The sequence below is a fragment of the Poecilia reticulata genome, linkage group LG10 (genome assembly GCF_000633615.1).
Source record: "Poecilia reticulata strain Guanapo linkage group LG10, Guppy_female_1.0+MT, whole genome shotgun sequence".
NCBI lineage: Eukaryota > Metazoa > Chordata > Actinopteri > Cyprinodontiformes > Poeciliidae > Poecilia > Poecilia reticulata.
In genome coordinates, this window is record NC_024340.1 from 25658156 (window position 1) to 25680910 (window position 22755).

At 38.8% G+C, this 22755-nt stretch overlaps 1 protein-coding gene across 4 annotated transcripts; it reads left to right on the forward strand.

The window, feature by feature from the left end:
* Positions 1-1354: 1354 nt before the first annotated feature.
* rgs14b (regulator of G protein signaling 14b) lies at positions 1355-22633 on the forward strand. Of its 4 annotated transcripts, none has more exons than XM_008420150.1 (19): positions 1355-1397; positions 5842-5863; positions 5988-6139; positions 6239-6331; positions 8039-8182; positions 8274-8447; positions 8529-8610; positions 8697-8797; positions 8956-9174; positions 9420-9493; positions 9804-9930; positions 10630-10711; positions 11282-11334; positions 11923-12019; positions 12773-14598; positions 21837-21928; positions 22011-22088; positions 22172-22225; positions 22354-22633. In XM_008420150.1, the coding sequence occupies exons 3-15, from the start codon at positions 5996-5998 to the stop codon at positions 13093-13095; spliced, it is 1713 nt and encodes a 570-aa protein (XP_008418372.1). In that variant the 5' UTR covers positions 1355-1397; positions 5842-5863; positions 5988-5995; the 3' UTR covers positions 13096-14598; positions 21837-21928; positions 22011-22088; positions 22172-22225; positions 22354-22633. The 4 variants fall into 4 exon arrangements, with proteins under 4 accessions (XP_008418372.1, XP_008418370.1, XP_008418369.1 ...); XM_008420148.2 differs by lacking the exon at positions 1355-1397 and adding an exon at positions 1422-1819 and having other exon boundaries at positions 11923-11998; XM_008420147.2 differs by lacking the exon at positions 1355-1397 and adding an exon at positions 1424-1819.
* The last annotated feature ends 122 nt before the right edge of the window (positions 22634-22755 follow it).

Consider the following 22755-nt stretch of genomic DNA (forward strand, 5'->3'; position numbering starts at 1 on the left):
GATGAAAATCACGTTGAATACATGCTGCACTCTGCTGCCATTTCCTCTTTAGTTTATGTGCTCTGACATTTTAAAATGAAAGCAAAAATCTAATCCAGTGACAACTCATGTCAGACACCAGCACGATCCATGTCTTTTCACCAGCAACAAGCCACCAATATAAGGAAGCACAGAAAAGAGGGAACATGCTTTTTACGAAAGTGTGATGCTTTACTTCTTTCGACGTCTTAGCTGGTTAAAAATAAACTTTTCTACGTCAGATTTCATAATCATCCTCCATACTACTACGGGGAACAATGAGCCTCTGAAACAATGAGTGGGGTTGAGGAATAACTACATCAGGAGCTGCTGTCAGTCTTTACAAAGTGAATCGAGACAGCACAGGCCTCAAAAAGTTTTGAAATAGGTTTCTGTTCATTACAATCATTTTAGCTGCTTATGAGGGACCTTTAATTTTGCTCATTTCACTCATTACAATGATCTAAATGCCCCATTTGGGAGTTGGTTCTGACACACTGCATAGGGAACAGGTTAGCTGCCAGGACCTCTCTTACCATGCATGTTGTTTTTTGGTTTATTGTGTAAGTATTTCATTTTGTATCTTTGAGTGTAATTGTGTTGTGTCCAGTTATATTTTGAAGTTTCATTCCAGTTGTTTCCTTATTTGTTTCCTCATATTTGCATGATCCCAAATGAGTCACAGATGTAAAATAAACCCCACAATTTGTGTTCATTTTTATTCTTTGAAGCATTATCTGCTTCTTTACATTGAGCTGTTCGGCTGTATCAGTCCAAAAGTTCTCTATAGCCAATCTTTTTAGTTTGAAGACAGTTCTTTCTTCTGCCTTAGAAAAATAAATAAAATGTGTAATTTTAATTATTTAGACAATGTTTTGTTTATATTTGGTAACACAGAGGCCCACTTTTATTGCTGAGTTCCAGTTGGAAAAATCAATTGAAATGTCCTCAACTGGAATTTCCCACTGGGAAAGTAACTCTGACTAATCCCAGTTACACCTTGCAAGGCCGACTTTGCATTCCAACATGGCTGCTCCTCATATTAGCATTAAAAAGCTGTGGGGAAAATGCATTTATTTTACAAGACACACATGTCTTGTAAAATAGACATGTGTGTCTATTTTGAGTTTAGTTTATCTAAACTCAAAGTTACTCGCACCACCCACAAGTCTAAACAGAATAAATTAAAAATGTTTTTTTTTAATGGAAATTAAATCTGAAAATTATGTTTCCATGATATTCCAAAGGTACTGCAACGTTTACGGGCGTCGCCATGTTGAAATACGTACTTCTCCGTCTCCGTTACGCCGTTACGTCTGGTGTGACGCTAAACCTAACTCCGCGTTCTGACATCCGCGGTAACTGGATCGCATGTGCAGGTATTCATTTTCCAGGTTTCCGTTTAAAGAACAGATATTGCTGGAATATTAAGCATAATTGAAAATAAGTTTATCTTCTAGTGCAACATATTTACAGCATCGACTCCAATGTTGTGGAAAGAAAAATAAATAAATTGCTCTCTGAGTGCGAGACTAAATTGTCCGCCATTAATTAATACTAGCCAGTGACACCTGCGTAGTTTTGTTGCGCACTTGAGAATAGGTGTTGTCCCGAGGAGGAGCTGGATGTTGTCATCTTTGTGGTTTCTTTAAACATTTTCCTCTTCCTCTCACCAAAAATGGTGGCTCTGAGTGGACTTTTTCACAAGTTTTCCCGCCTGGCAAAAAGCGTTTCTCTGAAGCAACACACAACGTACAATAAATTGCGCATCTTATCCCGTTGCAACAGAGAGGGGAGAAAGGTGAGTTAATTACAGGTATCCATAAATATTTTGATTAATTTGCCTCATCATTATTTGTACTCCATATGAACTTTCCCTACATGAGCTTAGCTTAATTAAAATAACTTAGAAAGCAGGAGAAACGTGACCGCTTATTTATGAAGCTTGTCATGAAAAATGTCTAGGGTTTCTTATTCTAAAACGAATTGGATATTTAGGTAAAAATATACCTACATAATATAAACTACATGTTTTTTATTTTAACAGGGATCGTTTGCTTGTATATAGTAGTTGTTTGTATTACATATGCATACTTTTTTTCGCAAAAACGCACAACAGCCTTGTGGGAAACTATAACTGTGACATACGTCAAAACTAAAACTCGGCTGCATGCATCTCAAAGTGCACAGCAGCTGAACTGCACTAAAAGCATAGTGAGTCTGCTTATGAGCCCACATCACAGAGTTTCTCAAGATGTAGGTTGAGAACAGTTTGATCATAGTAACCATACTTCCTCTTCTGTGGCTTGTTGCTATGGCGAGACTTCCCTTCCAGGCAGGAAGTGACAGGAAGACCCAAGTGATGTCTGAGTGTTTGTTATGAAGAGTGCTCATCAAGTTTGGGTGGAGCACTTCGCTGTATCCCTTTGACGGAGAGGACAGAGGTTTTTGGTGTTTTTTTAATCTGGTATCTAGGCCATAATGGCGAAGAACTGCAATTCTTTAGGGATTCCTCTTGCTCACATGGTAAGCTTGTACCACTCTTTAGGTTCAAACATGTTTCTTTAAATTTTATCTGTGTCCAGTTCTTTTTGTGCTTTGCACCCATTAATCTGTAGGTTTTATCGTTTTAAGTGCTAGCCTTCATTTTAATACTTCCTGATACCAGTGTCAGTCGACATTTAGCGGGTTGATGAACAGTTGTCCCATGTTGGCTTGTGTTGCCTGACTTCCCTTCCATGCAAAGCCAGTGCCAATCAGGCTGTGTGGCTACAGTTGGTTGCTGCTGAAGACAGGCCGGTCTTTATGAGCCAGAAGCATAAAGCGAGTCATGCATGTGGTCCAATCTGTCCTGTGTAGGCCGAGTTGGCTTGAGTTCACTCTCCGTTTCCTGAAATGAATCGGCTCTTAAATAAGTGTCTTTTTGTAAATGCCCTCAAATGTCTTGGATGTTTAGCACAAATTACTGCTTTGCATTAAATGTAAAAATTTCCTTTTCTAATTTGGCAACTCCCTTCTATGTTTGCATTCCTGTTTCTGCTTAAGTACAGAAAATACGATGTGTGCAAACCAGATAATGTCACTTTATTTGATTTAATTTAGTGACGTTTGTTTGACTTTTCTGCTTGACTTCCTTCTGCCATGACTGGTGGCTTTTCAGTTCAGACTGACAAAAAAAGGACAAACATTTAAATGGGGAAGTCAATGAGGAGTGCAGTTGCAGCAAAAGTCAACACATTACTGTTGAAAAATGCTCTTAAAAGCAGTTTAATAGCTCAGACACATTGTGATTAGTTCTATTGGTAATTTGATCTCTGACACAAAAAGTGATTTAGATCACATCTTACATGCAATATGCCCTGTTAAATCCATTGGATTGAAACTGGTTTCAACCCTTCTGCTTTTTTGTTGTCTTTTTATTTATTGACAAGAGACTTAATTTAGACTAATATAAGAAGCTGCTTTTTGTTTTATTGAAATAAAAAACAACTGAAGATACAGACAAAATACACAATGCTGTAATTTAAGGAATTCCCCCCACACCTAGCTTAATCTTTTACTATCAGAATAACGACTGATAATGATTCAAATTAAACACAACCGTGTTCAGCCAGCTTCATTCATCATGAACAAAGGCTGCTAAATCACAGTTACACTAATGGTTAAAAATTTATTTTCAAGGAAAAAAATACGCAGTGGTCATTTTATGTGACCACTGTGAAGTGAAACATTTACAACAGTACAGTTGCTCAACACAAATGGTGAATTAGCTAATCACATGGCAACAACTCAGTGCATTGAATCAACCAAACATGGTGATTTAATGAAATTCAAAGCAAGGGATTTAGGCTCACAGTAGCACAGTTGGTAGCATTGTTGTGTTGCAGCAAGACGGCCATTCGTTATAATCAAAGTATATTGAATACCAGCTCTGAACATACAACACATCAAACCTTGGAACAGATGGTGTACAGTAGCAGACACTCCTGGTAGCTAAGGACAGATGACTCGGGCTACAACATACACAAGCTCATCAAAACATTCACCAAGGCTCTGTTTTAGCTGCAACATTCAGGTGATGGGGTCAGAGTTTGGAATGTTTTGGGACGGATGTCACTGATTCTAATACTAGGGCTGTAGTGATACAATAATCTCTCAATATGATACAATACACGATATTCTGCTCACGACACAGACTTAAAAGTCGACAGCTGGACAAAATGTATCAAAGAAGTGGTAAGAAAACATGTTTCTTTTAATTGAAACAGTACAAACTGTAGCTTACATGCATTTGTGAAGTAAATAAAGTGCACCAAGTACCCTGCTCTGAATAGTTTGATACCTTTTTAACCTTGATACTTAACAAATTAAGGAATCACTCTAAGCCTGATGACCTAATCACTCTCCCGGCGAAGCAAGCAGTCGGTGATCAAGGTGACAGTTGGATGTTACGATACTTGTGGATGAATATAGATTTTTTTTTTTCCTAGGAAAGAAAAAATCTATCGCAAAATCGATATTACACAACCTTAGCTAATACCACAGCATTAGCATCATGCTGCTGGGCAGCTACATCCCTTCATTACCGCAGTGTACGTATCTTATGATATCCACTTCCATGAAATGCAAAATGACACAATTATCTCAAACTGGTGTGGAACGTCCAGCATTTGCATGATGCTATAATTTCAAGATTAAGCAAATTCTCAAAGGAGTAATTTCAAAACTATTCACCAACATGACATCTCATCTGAGAGTCGTGCTGAATTGTTTTCTTAAAGAATTAAGGCATTTTTATAAACTGTCTAAAAGGGGTATCATTTGTAACTACCGAGGTGTCTTTAAAGAAAGTGGATGCTCAGTGTAAATCTAAGCCTAAAAATTAAAGTGAATGGAAGATATAAAAAACTAAAGCAAATGTTAAAAACATTACAACCAGAATATTTTTTCTTTTTTTGAGATTGTGCAGTTTGAGCTTTTTAGCTTAGACTACTAGCAAACGATGATGGGGAACTGAGAGTGAGATATAATCTATGGTAATTATATCAGTGTATTTATAAACTAGAACATCAACCTTTATTGTCGGTGGGGAAGTTTTTTAAAATTATTTTTATTTTGTTACAGTGATACCCTGTACAGACGAGTAGACATGGCTACATTCACACCTGAGTAATTTTAATTTACCAACCTGTACATGTGTAGATTTGTGGGAGGAAACGGAGCCCCCACATTAGGAAACCCAGGCAGGAAAACATAAATGCCTCTCACAAATCCACCTCGTCTCTTTTTTTTTTTTTTTAAATAGAAATGCCATTTTATACAATTTTAAAGTAATTTCTTACCCAAATCTTTGTTTTCTTCATTCTAGAGTTTCACAAAACTCTTGTCTGTCAGCTACTGTGGGAGAACTTTTGCAAGATATGAATTTTTTGTGTGCTCTGAAAGCTGAATGAGAGCTGTTGTCATCAGTGTTGCAACCACTTCCTGTGAAAACTGTCCTGGCTGATTGCGCTACACTGACAGAACATGCAGAAAAAACATGCAGCTGTTGTTCACATTTCCTTTTGTAAATGTCTATTTTATGCGGTTGAATGCACTTTATAGGTGTTGCAGAAATGTTGATTTTTGTCTAAGCTTTCTCCTATGACTAGACAATAAGTATATTAATTGGAGCCACATTTTTTTTAAAGGCTTGTTTCAGAAACAGTTTTTGAACAGATTGTAAGTCTAAGATAAAATCAGCAAAATTGATTTGCCGTAAAATATTCTTCCCTACATTTTGTTTGCTTTATAACGTCTCCTGACTTCTCTATTTGTTCCCAGAGTCAGGCAGTGTCAGATGGAGGTAAGCACGCACATGACCAACCTTTTACATATCTCAACATGTTCTCGCATGAAAAGATCTGATTAAGACTCAAGCTCCAGCTTTCTGTTTAGCTCTCATAAAGTAGGTGTGATTGTGTTTTCAGAGCTGAACATGACTGCGCGGGGCTGCGGAGGCAGCAGCTCCAGCCTTCCAGGGACCCCAGGAGGGGACGTCAACTCCGCCAACAGTGTCCTGAGCTGGGCCGTCTCTTTTGAGAAGCTGTTGGAAGACCCCCATGGGGTTAGTTACTTTACGGTGAGACAGACTATTGACTATTTATTCACTGGTGTTTTTCGAAGGTATTCCTGCTAAGCTTGGCGTGTTTGTTCATGTTTCTTGCTCGCTTCTCTGCAGGCCTTTCTGAAGTCCGAAGTGAGTGCAGAGAACATTTTATTCTGGCAAGAATGTGAAAAGTTCAGAAAGATTCCAGCCACATCTTTGGATCGGGTATGGTGCCACTCTTTAGCTCCTGAATTTATGTGACTCATTTCTTTTAGTGTGTACTGCTCTGTTTTCTAATATGTATATTTTGCATTCACTTTAACAAGCCAAGCAGACAAGTTTATAAAATAACACAGATAATGCTAAGTGTAGTATTTCAATGTTGGAAAAGAATTGTTCAGGTGGATTAATCGGATAAAAAAAAAAAAAACTCGAGGAGAAATGCTTTTAATGAATTGGTAAGCAAAATTACAAGTTTTTGCTTTTGTAGAAGCTTAAGTCGCTTAGTAAAATACAGCTTATTTTTAGAAGCTGCTTTCACCTTTAAAGTTTTGGTGGTTAATTTTAAAATTAACACAGGAAATGGCCTTTGGCTGTTGCGCTGTCTTGCAAAAGTATTTATAACCCTTAAGCATTTTTTTCTGACCTTGTCAATTGACAATCGCACACTTCTGATTTTATTCAGTTTTTGTGTGATTGGCTGTTTTCAAGTAATTACTGTAAGTGTTTTCTATAATTACTGCCGTGGGAAAAAATGATTGGGGAAAAAAAATATATACAAAAAACCCCAAAAGTGTGTACTTGTTGTATTCAGTCCCCCTAAGTAAATACTTTACATGATCACATTTCACTTTACTTACAGCTACATGCCCTTTTAATGTATGTCTTTATCAACTTTTTACATCCAGAGAGCAATCTAATCTTCCATTCTTCTCACAAAACAATGGTCATGATTTGTCAAATATAGCAAAGATAGATGGTAAACATCTTTTTTAGAAACTTGCTACATCATTTAGGTCAGGAATGCACAAGTTCAGTCCTCTGGATCTGCAACCCTGCAATTTTTAGCTGCATCTCTTCTCCAACTCACCTGAATCAAATGTCAAATAGAGGCTTGGTAGTGTGCCATTCATTTGATTCAGGGACAAGTGATGCATTGCAAAGTGGTAGTTCTCGAGGACTGGACTCACACACAGGTGTGCACATGGCTATATGCTAAGGGTTGATGTCCTGCTGGAAGTTGAACCACCACCAGTCCTTCATTTAGCTCCACCCACCTCCTCATCTACCCTTCCCAGTTTCTACATCACTGCTAAAGAAAAACATCCCCATAGTGCCATGACCAGAGGATGAGACCAAAATTGAGCTTCTCATCTCATTTGACCATCCAACCTTCCTCAGCATGTTTACTGTGTCCTACATACACAGCTTGTGAGGAACGACAAACAGACCTTGTCATGAGTTTGTTTCTGCAATTAATATTCTTAATACTTCTCCGTAACGTCTGCCTGAACTGGTGTGTGCCCTAACATTCATGATACATGAACAAACCTCTGAGGCCGTCACAGGACACCTCTGTTTATGCACAGGTTACATTATGCACAGCTGCACTGTATACTAATTGCTTCTGAAGGCAACTGGTTAGACTGGCAGATCCTTTGGGATATTAAAGTGAAGGAAGTATTCTGCAAATGCATGTCATGCTTGTTTTCACATTTTTATTTGTGAAAACTTTGAAAATGACATTTTCTTTGCAGTTGATTAAGCTCTACTGTTTCTCTGCCAGGTAAAACCACTGAAAATGTTTTGGTTTTACTGTATTTTACTGAAAAAACATTTATTTTTGTATTCAACAGCTTGAATACATAAAGTGACAAATGTTGTGTGTGTCTGAACTCCATTGATTCATTGTGGCATATTTGTTCTTTTTAGTTGAAAGCAGCAGCTCGCTCCATCTATGACACCTACCTGTCTGACAGCGCTCCCTACAGTGTGAACATCGATGACACTGCCAAGACAGAGGTGAAGGATCTGGAGCAACCCACTCCCGACATGTTTAACAAACCTCAGGCTCAGGTTAGCAGAACGTTTGCACTCCCATGTAATCACCGGTACATGTACTTATTGCTTAACTCTGAGTTCAGCTCTACTGCTTCTCTTGCATCAGATTTTTAAATTGATGAAGATGGACAGCTACCGGCGCTTTGTGCGCTCTCCTCTCTATCAGCGATGCACCTTGGCAAGTGTAGAAGGTAAACTTCTACCTCAGCTCTCGACGGAGCCCGTCCGCATGGGGTCATGGGACGACATGGCCAACAATAGCCCCTCCAGTGACAAGAAGGTGAATAGCATAAAGAACAAGGCGATGGAAGCCCATTATTCCTTTTAAACCTTGATTTATCTCTTTAAATCTGTCAAACAGAACAGGAAGTCCGACTCTAATAGTCTACCAAGTGGTAAAAGTGTATCAGAGAAACAGCGACAGAAAAGAGGATCCTGGGGAGGTAGTAGTGGTCATATGTCAAATTGTTTCTTTCTCTTTTTTTTTTTAAATTCTGTATTTTGAGTTTTTATTTTTGTCTTGACTCAGATGCATCAAACTTCCAAGGCTCAGGTCCTCTGAAGCAGCCAAATATGTCGATCAAATCAACCAGCAATGTGGAGCTTGGCTCCCTCTGCAGACAGATGGAGGTCAGTACATTTGTGACAAACATTCTGGGAATGTTACGGATCATATAAATTATTAATTACGTAAGATTATGGTTAAACACGCACAATAATAAAATGTAGACCAGAAGCTGGGAAATCCGTCTAAATATTCTGTTTTTGCTCCCCCATCTGTTGCGTAGAACGGCCGGCCGGGTCCCACCTCCCGCGATCAGGCTGCTGGCATCGGGAGCCGTATGGGGGTGGAGGGGGGCTACTGCTGTGTCTACCTGCCTGACGGCAGCGCCTCCCTGGCCCCTACACGTAATGGGCAGCCCATCAAGGACATGCTGGCCAGCCTGTGTGAGAAAAGGGGCTTCCCATTAAAAGATGTCATGATTTACCTTCATGGCAAGGACAAGGTGAGAGCTTTTCCTCTGTGTGCTGCAGCACTTGCTGTTTCAGATAAAGCTACCAGCTGCAGTGCCAGCCTTTAACCATGTTTGGTAACATGTGAGACGTTTAACCTCTTCCTGTTCCAACATCCTCTGTCTCATCTTGGTTTTTCGTTTCCGAAACCTTTTGTTGAAACTGATGCTGTTGTTAAAAAAAAAAAAAATCACTGGTGTTTCTTTCTGTCTCATGTGCTGTTCTCTCTCTTTGGCAGCCCTTGTCACTGGACCAGGACTGCTCCGTGCTGAGAGATCAACAGGTCTCTCTTGAGCTCAGGGTGACGTTTGCGTGAGTCATCTTAGTCACTTCCTTTTTGTTCTTTTTTTTGTCTGCCGTTTTAGTCACCATTAGCAGACTTTCACACCCACTACGCAACCACTACAGCATGTCACGTCTCACCATATTTGGGGGAAATCCTGATGTTGTTGGGACACATCATCTGCCTTCTAGTTAAGATTTCTTCAAACGCATGACCAAATTAGGTCAGATTTCCGCTTCTTGTGAAGAGGTCATTAGGTGTTGACTTTCATTTTATCTATCAGCATTGTTTTCAGTAGGATTTCTGTGGGTTATTATTGAAAATGCAGTCATGTCACAGGTTGGAGAATGCCTTTACTGGTAAAACAGTGGGAATCATGGTGAAGTCCAGTAAAACACTGCAGGACGCCCTTTGTTCAGTGATGCAGAAACACCATCTAAAGCCGCAAGAGGCAGCGGTAACCATGGTAAGTGGTTATGTCTGACACCTTAATATATAAAGCAGTCTTTTCCTTAGGAATGGTTACTTGTGCTTAACAATCTCAATTAATTTAGTTTTTTTAAATCTTTAAATGTTATAAAAACTTCCACATGAATAGATACCTGCTAGAATTAGCAGTACACACTTCCCCCTGCAGTTGTCAGAACATAATTTACACTTATGCCAATTAAACTTGCATTTTTGCTTTTGTTGAGTCATAACTGCCATTGAAATATAAACAGTGCTTTGCAATACTCCACTATATTTGGTACTTAAAATTTCATACTCTGCAAAGTATGAATATGTGATAAATTGCCCTTAGTGGCCACATTGGGTGTGCAGTTATAGTGGTGAAAATGCAAACACTCATGGAGAGGTAGAAACATTTTTCACCTGGAGTAATGTTCTAATTTTAAATGTGGCATCTTCAGCCATTTATTTGGGATGATTACAGTCATATTTTTAATAACCCTAACTAAAAAAAAAATTAAAAAATCATGGTTTCAAAATGTAATTATCTTCTTGAGTGTCTTCTATTTAGTGAATTGAGTTACTGCAATGACTCCACCTTTCATTGATATTCTAATTTACTGACTATGACTGCACATGTTGCGCCATAGCTGAGGTTGCTAGTACTGACTATCGGACTCTGTTCAACAGGATCTCTTTCTTTTGTCTGTTTCAGGTTGGAAGTGACGAGCCGGTGAACCTGAACTGCTCTGTGTACAACCTAGCCAATAAGACGCTGCGGTTGGAAAAGGCAAAAGGTAAACATGCTGGACTTTACTTTTAGAAAAACCAATCATTTTGCTTCAAAATGGACTGTTTACAATAATTTAAACAGTAGATTTCTCAGTTTCCTGAAAAACGGTTAAGAAAACAAGCCTGTGTAGTCGAGGAACCTTATTTCAAAGAGATAATTAAACGCTGCTCTCCATACACTATTGGTAACACACATCATGTCATGTTCTTTCCTCTAACTTGTGATACTTCATTTTTCTTTCATTTCTCTGGTGTTTTTTTTATGCCTCTCACTCTCTGAACACAGTAGAGTAATTTGCTGTCCTGGTTTCTCTAAATCCCTTTCTACACGTCCCTTTCTCTTTACTCTTGACTACTTGCTGAGATTTTTCTCTGCTCTTCTTTTCTATGGGTTTGATGTGTCGCAGTGAATTTGGTTTGTTTAACGTTATGTCATTTTCAGTTTTCTCATCTCATTTCCCAACATCACATCAGAGCCGCAGTCTGTGCTTCAGCTCCTTTCCCTGCGTTCAGGGAGAGCAAAGAGATTTTACGTCGAAGTGGTTTTACAAATTTTTATCTTTCTGTGAAAATAGGTAAAGATCAGGTCATTATTCCCAGAGGAGGGAGTTCTTCTCCTAATGCACAGGTGAGACAGACATTAATGTAATTATTACCATTTTATCAGAGCTTTAATGCATTTCACTTTTTTGTGAATTGGAAGACTACATCACTTTTTGTCCTCTTCAGATTGTTGTGGGTGAAAGATTTGATTAGTTTTAGGAACCATGGCGGCTGATTGATGGAGCAAATTATTTGTTTCCGCCACAATTATTGAACATCCCAGTAAATATGGGTCAAGCTGTCTCTAAGCAACACAAACTGTTGTTTGGAGACCCACAATGCTGTTCAGCAGTTCCCTAACAGCGAGCTTTAAAATAATAAATAAAAACAATCCCTTATCTTCTTCCTCACTGTTAATTAAAACTAGACATGAACCCAGGTCCATCTGTCCACTGGACACAAAGCCATTGTTGTTTTTATAATATTTAGCGAGACTGTAAAGCTGTTTTCTTGGAACCACATCCTTAATTGTAAAGCTCGGTCACGTCTTGTTCAGATGTTCATTTGTTGTTTTCATTTTTTAAATTACACCTGGAGAGATGTAAATGTGATGCTTGTGTATTCTTCTTGGATATCAGTTTTTCTATATGTGAAAAGTGCATCATGTCCTCAGCCAGGAGCGGGGAGCGGAGGCCTGGAGCCTCGATTGTCGACTCAGACCGACAGAGTCAAGACGCAGCACAGACCCAGTAAGAACCGCGACATGGACGGTAGGGCACCTCACCAGTGTCTGGTGTAGCTGGGTATCACACCACATGCTGTTAGGCGATTTCACACCTGGATCACTGGAGCTCATTTATAGACCAGTACATGTTATGCTAGTGATTTTTACTGTTTTTATTAAATCAATAAATCAAAGTCTGGTCAAGATGAGATCCAGTGAAAAGAAACCGTGACGGTGGATTACAGAAGATTTAATTCTCATTACAGCTAAAAACATTGATCGACATGAAGTAGAGCATGAGGGCAAATTATGTTTTGTCAAAATCTAGTGCAACTAGAAATAAGAAAGGTGTGGTGTGCAGTACATCCCATCTTTTTTTTCTGGAATAAATAATTCCTGCTGGTTTTTCTACCAGTTTTTTACTGTGTGGATGACGTGTTGAGGTGACGAGTAGCAAAAAATAAAAATCTCTTCATCATGAAAGTTGGTAATGTTGCATCTCAAAACTGTTGCAGCTGTGATTAAATCAGCCATTTTAGAAAGCAAGTACAATTTAACACACTTTGGAATTTTATTTGTAAAATATTTTTGAATTAATTTCTCCCCCATCCCCCAAGTCAAAATCTTGAACTATGTTCTGTTTGTCCTTTGCCTAAGCTATAAATAGAATACTTTTGCAGAGTGCTTTGTCACTTACATCACTTACATCTTGCCAAATGATGATTCTGATGCACATTTCTCAACACTGATTCTGACAAATAGCCTGCAAAATTAACATGATTGTCTTGATTTGCCTCAGGATTTCTGGACATGCTGACCAGAGCTCAGTGCTGCAGAGTAGATGACCAGCGAGGCCTTCTGACCAAAGAACAGCTAGAAATCCCTTCTTTCCTGCAGCTTTCTTCAGACCAGGGACAGAATACAGACGATTCCAGTGCAACCAGCTCTTCCACTACCGACTCCAAAACAGAGTCGGGGGACAACACAGATGCTCCAGCTCCAGTTACTGCTCCAGATCCAGCTCCAACTCCAACTCCAACTCCAACTCCAGCCAATAAATCTGAGGAAAGTTCTGATGCTTCTAAATCTGAATCTAAAGACTTGAGGGAAACAACAATTTGACGCAGAATTGCGTGGAAAGACAAAGTCTTAAAACCCAATTGAATATCTAACAGAAATGTGATCTGATTTATGTAAACAGATAGTTGTTGGTCCAGATGCACTTTCTTTAACGAATAAGCTCACACTCGGCAGTATTTTTCTTTGGCCTCAGCCTTTGATCAAATGGGCTTTTGAAGGCAAGTCTAGATGGATGGGTGAAAACGTGGCAAACATTTGTGTAATTTTTAAAACACTACAGATCTTCATTGGAGAATGTTTGCTACAAATCTATACTGCACCCATAAACGCATAAAACGTTTAACCTTGAAATTGCACCCTGAAACATGTTGCTGTACAGATTAATTCACCTTCGAACCTGCAGTCATGTTTTAATGTTGACTCTAAAGCATGAGTGTATGTCTGCAGAGGAAGCATGGACTGTTCTGAGTAGCCCATTGAAACGTGCCCTGCATGTCTGTGTCTTATGATTTCTAAATATTTTATGAAGATTAGCTTTTATTACTTGAAATATGTGTTTTCTTGTGTGCGCACTTGTTTATTTGTAATCTGTATTTTTTGCATGGTTTGTTGTGAAGGCACTTTGTGAAGCTCTGGTCATGCCTCATTCCCTGCCAACCTACAATTGCATTTTGGGATCCCTAGAGTGTTATTAGGGTGACAGATTCAGTGTTATGTTACCTAGCAAAACTTTTAACCGTTTAATTTGTTTGCTATGAAAGGCGTTTTATTTTTCAATAAATCCGAGGTCAGTTTCTGCCTGAAAAAAATGGTTCGTGATTTTGGTTTAAATTATACATTCAGTGTGCTGTAAGACAACTCGAGCTCAGTGGAGTGACTGGATGAGTCATGCTCAACAATACAAGGCTGATCCATGTGAATACCTGCAAACTCTTTTTATACATCCATTTTTTTTTTGGTTTATCCTGATAAAGGAAAACTTCCTTCTTCATGTAACGTCAGTGATGATGATCTTTGCAGAGTTACGATTGGATCCTTGGAGAGGTGTGTAGCCAATGAACTGCTTTATATTTCCCAAGACTTGTTGCTGGATGGGGGTTTGCCATTTTTCCGTGACGGCTAGGCATTATGCGAGTTACAAAACCTATTAGATGACTCATGGATGATCTCATCCCCCTGGATGACGTCAGCAGTGTATATATTTCATAGTATGTGGCAGCACGTGGTTTTGGAATGCATCCCATCTATCATGCTTGTTTAGACCATTGCGTGCAATTATTATGGTCGTAATTAAGCTGGAGAGAATGAACGCCACTACATTAGTGTGCAAAGTGTTCAGACACAGTGGCACACCTGGCGTTTGCGCGTTTGTGCGCTTGCACGTCTAGTCGTGCGTGAGTGATGCGTCGGTGGAGCTATGAATGGGCAGAGAGGGGTGTTCTCTCTCTCACACACACCGTCACAGCTCTGGGATGAGGAGTGCCATCTACTCCACTGCACGTCTGCTGTGCTGCTGAGAGGAAAGAAGACAGAGGGGGAGAGGAGGTGAGCATTTTGAATTTTTCCCCAGAATGATATGTTTTTTTTAATTTAACAGGATTTTTGGAGGTTGCTTTTTAAGAGTGTATGTGTGTTCGTCCTTGTCACTTCCATCTTTCATCCTTCTTGCCTGTCTGTCACACAGCACATAWCTGAGCTTGATGAAATGCATTTATCCTGTCTGATGAACCTCATGGTTTGTCATTTCATTTTTTTTTGTTCTGTTCACTGCTTCATTGGGATGGAGTTTGTTGCATGGTTTATTTGATTGAATTTAAAACTCTTAATACTTAAAAGTATTAATGATGGATGGAGAAGGGCTTTCAATGAAAGCAAATCTATTCTGCACTTAGTGACGGATGCCTGACTGATTAAAATCATTTCACATTCTTTTCAGCAGTTCTCGGGTGAAAGACACGTGGCCCAGCTGTTAGTGGGACAGGGAGCAGCTGTGCTGGGCGACTGACTAAATTCATCCTGTTGGGGTGCGAGGTCAGGGTGCTGAGTGCTCACCTGAACGTGGGAAAACGGATGTCTGGTTGCTATCGGTTTCTATCTTCTCACAGTGTTATCAGAATTACTGGCCACCTTCTGACCTTGGAGCTCGATCATCTCTGTGCGCTGTAAGGTAGTGATGTCAGACTGAGGTTGGGAGCTCTTTGTCTTGACAGTTTCCTCTAAAGCAAATTTTTGATTAATAAAATGAACTCTGGCTGGTTGGGTATGAAGAAGGGTGCATGTTGGGACACTCTTTATTGAAAAGGCGCCATGAGAAAAATGATTTAAGGCTAAGTTACTCCATGCCGCCAGGAGCTATAATATAGAGTTTTATGACTACAGGAAGCTAATCACGCATTTTAAGCTCAACCACTTCCTTCGTATTTTAATTCTTGCCCGGGGAGTTAATTCCTGCTGACCTCACTCTTTAAAAAAAAAAAAAATAGGGCAATATCTCTGGAACAGCTTAGGTTTTCATTTAAATTTGATCCTATAAGTATTTTATTAAGAGCCTTAAAGCTTCTACTTTGTTTTTAGTTTTATCTTCCTCAAACCGTCTCTGAAGAAGTGGTGCTGGTGGGAGGAAGTGTTTAACCAGAAAGACTGCTGTTTTCTAACATTTGGTGCCACTAAAGAAATGCTCACTCTCTGAACATTTACACATTTTACCTGTCAAGACCATAAAATTTAAAGTAGACTACTATTGTTTCATGTAACGAAACAACCCTGTGCAGAATTTTGAAGTGGGAGAAAAAGGATATACGGGCTCAGCTTAAAAACATTTTACATTTGAGTTCTTCTCAGAGATATTTCACGCTCAGATTGAAATGATTAATTATTTTCTGAACACAAATTTTGTTAATCTAAACCCTTCCATCACTCCACCCCCACCAACAATATCTCTGCTCAAGAGCATCCCCCACAGCATGACGCCGCCACCACTACCACCATCTTTCACTGTGTTCAAGGTGATGTGCAGTAGTTTTTCCCAACACAAAGTTTTGAATGTTTCGGTCTTGCCTAACCAGGGCGCCTTGTTTGCCTGCTGTTCCCTTTGTGGCTGCACGTTTTGCCATTTTCCAAAACATCCTGTTAACACATTCTCTCACCCTGAGCTGCTCCTGGTTGCTTCTCTAATTAACGCTTTTCTTGAACACCTTGTCAGTAAAGGTTGACGGTAATGACCTGGGTGGCATTTTTGCCACACTCTTTTCATTTTATGATGGATTGAAGAGTAATCCACAAGCTGTGGAAAATAAACCTCTGAGGCCATCGTGGAATAGGAGTTAGCATAGCATCCTTAAAAGAATAATAATAGCGATTTAAAAAAAAAAAGTCTTTATGACGAGGAAAATAAAACAGAAGGGTGCAAAGGTAAATCGGTAAATACAAAAACAGGAAAAGGATACAGTCACAATCTGCTTAAAAGTCAGTTTGAATAAATGAATAAATGAGTCTTTAGCTGCTTCTTCACAGGCAGAAAGATGAATGCAATTCATTCCACGAGCTCGGAGCCACCGCTCTACAAGATTTATCTCTTCTTGTCTGAAAATGTGTGTGTAACCACTAAGATCCTTTCCCAGAACATCCAAGACTGAGAGGAGGTGTGGATCTCCAAAAAGCGAGAGATATTGGCTATAGATTCACTCTAAAAGTGAGAACTAAGATTATAAAATAAATCCTAAAATATAATGATAGAAAATGTGAGAAGAGTAAAATAGGAGTAATGGGCTGTCTCTCTCTTTTTGTTAGTGAAAAGCCTTGCAGCTGCATTCAGTCACTTAAAGAGGTTGTCGCAACAATTAAGGCACAGTCATAAAGAGGCGTTGATGATCATCTTCAGCTTTTGACAGCAGAAGTCAAAATTTTGGAAACATTTCTTGACTGAGAAAAACGGTTTCCGATTAATTCTCAGAAAAGATGCTCCAAGGACAAAGATGGCATCAAGCTTTCTGGGTTTGTCTCGGACAGTGGAGTGCAAATACATCAAAGTGATGTTTGATTTCAGATATTTGGCTCTTAAAGGCAATAGGGTTTCCATATTCTCACAGTTCATCTGCAGCTTCTGTGTAAAACTTGTAAAGCATTGTTATCAAAGAGTCCAGCCATCGTCTGCACTCGCTTGTCCTTGTAGGGTCTCCTTCATCAGGCAGGAGCCAGGGTACATGCGAGAGCGACACAAACGCATCCATCCCTCCACACACACACACCAAATTAACCTAAGGGATGTGTCTGGAGAGTGGGAGGAAGCCAGACAGACCCATGTATGCAAGAGGAGATCATGCAAACTCCATGCAGAAAGACCTCAGACTGGGATTCAAACTCCTTACCTTGTTGCTCCCAATTGCAGCTTTGTGTTGCCACTTTAAATATTCAGTTGGTTTAAAATACATCATACATGAAACTTGTACTAGAGGGATTTTCTTTTTAGAGTAATCAAAATAAATGGGGCTAAATAGAAATAAATTGTTTTTTTTTGACTATTTGTAACAACAAATCTTCGAAACCAGTGTAATTTCTTCTTTCCACTTCAAAATTATGCTCTGATTTTTGTTGTCGCATTAAAGTCTAACGATGTAAATAATGGATGTAAGAAGTGTGTCTATAATGTGACGTTATTAGACGTCTACTTACTTTTGCAGACCATTGCTTGAATCTTTATCCCTTCCTCGGCTAACGGCGACTATTAAATGTTTGTACTTTGCTCAAATGCTTTCATCAGTGACATGTTTCTCAATATGTTTCTGTACTTCTTTGAAAAAGAGAACTTTCCTTCCCTCAGTCCAACCTCTGTGTATGTTTGCTCTGCATACAATGGAGAATTTCTTTATCGAGACAAACGAAAAGTGAAACAGGCCAACAAATCGTTTTTATTTAGGTCATCTCCCTGAGTGAGCTGGCCAGAGACTTACTGAATGCCTGCCCTTCCATCAAGGCTGAAATTATTCTCCTCTGCCTCCTTCAAAGCCCCGTAATGCACATTTAGAGGAAGTGTGCAGAGCTCAGCTGCTGGTTTCTTACCCCTGGGTGTGCTAACTGAAGCCTGTGTGGGGAAAAAAAAAAAAAATAGAGTCAGAGCGCTCCGCTGAGTCACTTGTGTTGGCATGTTTTAGATAGCAGGCAGGTCCAGTCCGTGTATATTCCACTTCAAGAATGCCTTTGTGTTGGAGAGTTCCCTGCAGCATCGAATGCTAACCGGCTGTGACCACTGACGTCAGTCGTCACAGTGGGTGAAGGGACTCCTGTCGATCGGTCGCCATTCATTTTTTATAAGCTCCTGAACAGAGCAGCAGGGTGATGGTTGGGTTTTAGTCAAATCCTTTTCCTTTTTATTCCGATTAATGTTCTTATGAGGTCTCACTGAAAGAGTTGCATCTGTTCCATAAAACGTTATGCACCTAATAAATGACAGGTTTAATGTTAAGTGCTCTAAATGCGAGCACAAATTGTGCTCATTTCTAATAAAACTTAATAGTTCACCTTGATGAAAAAGGCATTATTTGTACTTTTTCAGGAATGTTGTTTTTTCTTTTTCTTCACCGAAGCAGCTTTGCAGAGAACCTGAGCTCAGAAGCTATTCTTAATCTGCTAATATTGGTCCTACGTTGAAATGAAAAGCTGTAGAAATACAGACCTACTGGAAGTTTTTTCTTTTTACTWTGACAGTTTTCTTATCTGTCAGACGGATCTAGATGCTGTAGACGGCTGCAATAAACCAAGTCTTCAAGTGTGAACTCAGATCGGCCAATAACATTTCACCCATGCGTCCTTGATGGACCATGCGGGCACTGACAGAGAGAACAGAAACTGTCGGTCTGTTGTTTTGTGTTTTTTGAAATGAAGAAACCGTCTCTCACACTGTGACCTAAACCCCAAGGTGTTCAGTCCCTTGGCAGCAGGGCTCCTGATGCCAGCTGTGCCTCTGGCTGTGACTGTTGCTTTGTATTCACTGTAGACTTCGGCTTTTCTGGGACTCATTGTTTGTGCTGCATTGGTGTGCATGAGTGAATGTTCTTTTTTTTTTTCCTTTAGAAAACCTCTCCTCCTTTCAAATGTCTCCAAAGCAAATAAGATCATTATAATCTGCATCTCAAGAATTTCTATTCCCTATTTGCATAATGTCTTGCATAATGATTTCAGGTTCTTAATGAGGTAATTAAACTAAATGTGAGCATTATTTTAAACTTTCTTTTACAGATACAATTGGAAAGTTGAATGCGTGATTAATCCGTTCATTACATTCTGTCCTCGGTAACTTTGGAACAAATTACTGTGCTTAGTGTTCTGCCTAGCCGCTGCTCAGATTGTTTTTAGCTCAGTGTGTTAACTCTTAAATGTTCCCCTTCAAAAACCTTTTAATCTGCTCAACAGTTCAAAGATCCAGCTGTGATGGTGCACTGTTCAAATGGTTTATTGGCATTCATGAGCTCACAGGAAAACAGAAGTAGTTATGTCTTTATATCTGCACGATTGCATTAAGCTAAAAGTAAAACTAAGTTTTTTTTTTGTTTTTTTTTTTTTGGTCCCATAATAATACAAATCTATTAAAATTAAGTTTTAAGATGTGAATCATTACAGAAACTTATTACAATTGTTAAAACCCCTGAACATTTTTGTGTAAAAAAAAAAAAAATCTCAGCAATTAAATTTAATTGCTGTAAATTAAGTTTAATTTACAGCAATTAAAATTTAAAGCCAGTTCATATTTAATTGCTGTAGTAAAGGCATGAACTGAAAGACTTAGAAAAATACAAACTTTAACCTGAGTAAATTCAGAAACTGTGAAAAGATCTTACTCAACACTGAAACAATTATTGGATAAAAAAAAAGGACCAAGGTATTTTTGCAATTAATTGTTTATAAGCTGGTCAGTGTCCAGGAACCTTTAATTAGCAATTAATGATTTTTGGCTTATAAATGTGACATGGCAGAATTCTTGTAGCCATCTTTCAAAATAAGAAAGACAAGAAAACAGTACAAATGTGTTGATCTTTAAAAGTCAGGAGCTAATGCAAGAAAAAAAAAGTTACATGCATAAACTTGCCCATAGGTGGAGTCAGAGAAATAAATAGACTATTTGAAACAATTGGAAACAAACGAGACGGAACCGGGATTTGTGTTTCTCTGTCCACTATGCACAGGCAGGAGATGGTAAAGATGGAAAAAAAAAAAAACGACAAATCCCCAAACTTTTGGAGAGTCCCAGCATGGAGGGCGATCTTAGGATCACCAAGTCTCCAGACACAACATGCCAATCAGACACTTTGGGATGATTCTAAATGCTGCTGATACTTTGACTGGAACCATGTGGTTTGGTTATGAGACTAAGATTGATTTTTGTTTTTTAAACACTTGATGCACATCTGCCATTAAACAAAAGTTCATAAAAGCAATAGAGGAAAATCTTGAGACTAAGGGGGAAAAAAAATCACAATTGTTTGCAATTCATGTTGCTGGGTAGAAAACTGGTTCCGAGTACAACTTCAGAATGCAAAAATAAGTGACATAACGCATTTATTATTATGCTTTTCACTGAGAAATTTGGCACAAATCACTGTCGCTATAAATAAAAACTAAAGTGTCATAATGGTAAAAAAAAAAAAAAAAAAAAAAGAGAAGGTAACATAGCACACAATAAAAAAACGAACGGGTCTTAAAATATGCAAATCAGTAAGATTCCCAAGAAAAAAAATCTTACTGAACAAGACGGTTTGAAACTTTTTAAAAGAGTAAACTAAATGTGGTCAGATGTTTCCATTACCTTTGCTCCACCTGGTGTTTTAACTCAGTCTGAGCCTCTGGGCAAAATCAACGAGCAGCAGAGTGTTGGCTGAGAAAACAATATGGGGCCTGGATGTCTAGTTCTTTGTATCTTATGTTGATGAAATAATTAAAAAAAAAGTAGAAAAAGGAAGGAGCAAGAGACAAAAGAACATATCGGGCAATTTACTGAAAACACTTAAACTCAAACGGGCTGTTAGTAAAGTGATCAAACATCCAAAGCAGTAATAAAAGTGTCAGAGAAATGTCCTAGTTAGCGAGACGCCCCGAGGCTTTTGATGATTACTTCAAAAAATAAATCAAATATGTGTTCAGACATGCTGGAGACGAGTTTTTCCAGTGAGCTGGGAGGGAAAGTTATTCATTGTGGTGAGGAAGCTTTGTGAAAAGTTGAAAGAGACGATCGTCTCCACAAACCTCCCTCTCAAAATGAAGATTCCCATGCACATTAAAAGCAGCATTTTGGGTTAGACTTTAAATTTCTATCTGTATTTTCAAATGCTGCTGTTTGTAAGTCTGTAGACATTTCACATACTGTAAGCTACAAGCATCACTCAAAAAAACATTAGAACCCTCCTCCCCCCCCCCCAAAAAAAAAAAACAAAAAACAAGATATCTTTTTAAATTGATACATATTTCAATGAATAATATAAAGTGTGCATTAATTTTGCTTTTTAAAAAAATGAAGTGAAAGTAAGAATATGGGCAAAAGCTGTTTGCTTCCTATCGTGAAGGTGAGCATTAAAATCCAGAAATCATTCATTCGGTAACGCTTCTGTGATTAAAATGAGCGTTTCAATGGAAAACTGAGTCAGAAAGACCATCTAGTGGCAAGAACCTGCAACTACACACGGCAACTATCTTGCTTATAGACCGTTTGATTGAGCATTTAATCACTTCTTTCAGTAAATTAAGCAAATAAAATCAAATAGATAAATAAAAGTGTATTTTTTTTCTTCTTTCAGCTTTACAAGAAGACTATTCAAAAGCACAAGGCCACTCTTTAGCACTGAGCTGGAACAATCTCCACTCAGCCATGGAGCAGAAGACAAATGAGGTATGTAAAAAAAAAAAAAAAAAGACTCTAACAGCATTTTGTTATGCAGACCTGGTCTTAACCAGATCCTTCCTCTCTATAGTGTCCCACCTCTACCTCTCCTCAGAAGCACATGAAGAACAGGTCTAAATCCACAGAGGAGATGCAGCAGTCCAGGAAGGTGAGCAGCAGCTGGACGCATTAATGTTTGGTCTCTGGTTAGAGCTGATCTTACTTTTTTTTTTTTTTAATCTTCTTTAACAGGCATTTTCCTCACAAAAGTCACTGCCAGGCAGGCCTGATCTGGAGAAAGTGAAGGTAGGTTTTGTTTTCCTGTTTGGTATTTGTTCACTTGCTCTTTTCTACCACTACAATGTCTTAATTACCACYGCAGTGGTAATTAACATTTATTCTGATATGTCAGTAATTCTCTGTTGGTTTTGCAGGAGTGTCCCGATGGCTCTGACACGCCTTCGTCCTCCACAGAAGAGCTGAAGTGACAARCGCTGTCAACGTCGAGCCACAAACTTACGCATATACAATGTACATAAGTCAACAAAGAAAGTGCTGAACATTTATGATCATAGATGGCTAGAATCTACTCAAGCTGTGAATTTCCTGCTGACTCAACCTTATCGAAAGTCCACATCTGATGAAGCTGTGTCGTTGTGCTGTGACTGATATATAAATGTGTGTGGTAAAAGTAAAGTGATGTTGTTGGATAAATGCTTCTTTTTCTGTTTTTATTCACTGCAACAACTGAGTCTTGCAAGGTACAAATATATTTGAATTTAACGATTCGGGGACTTAACCTTTTATCTTAAAGCYGCTTTGCCAGRCTTTCTATG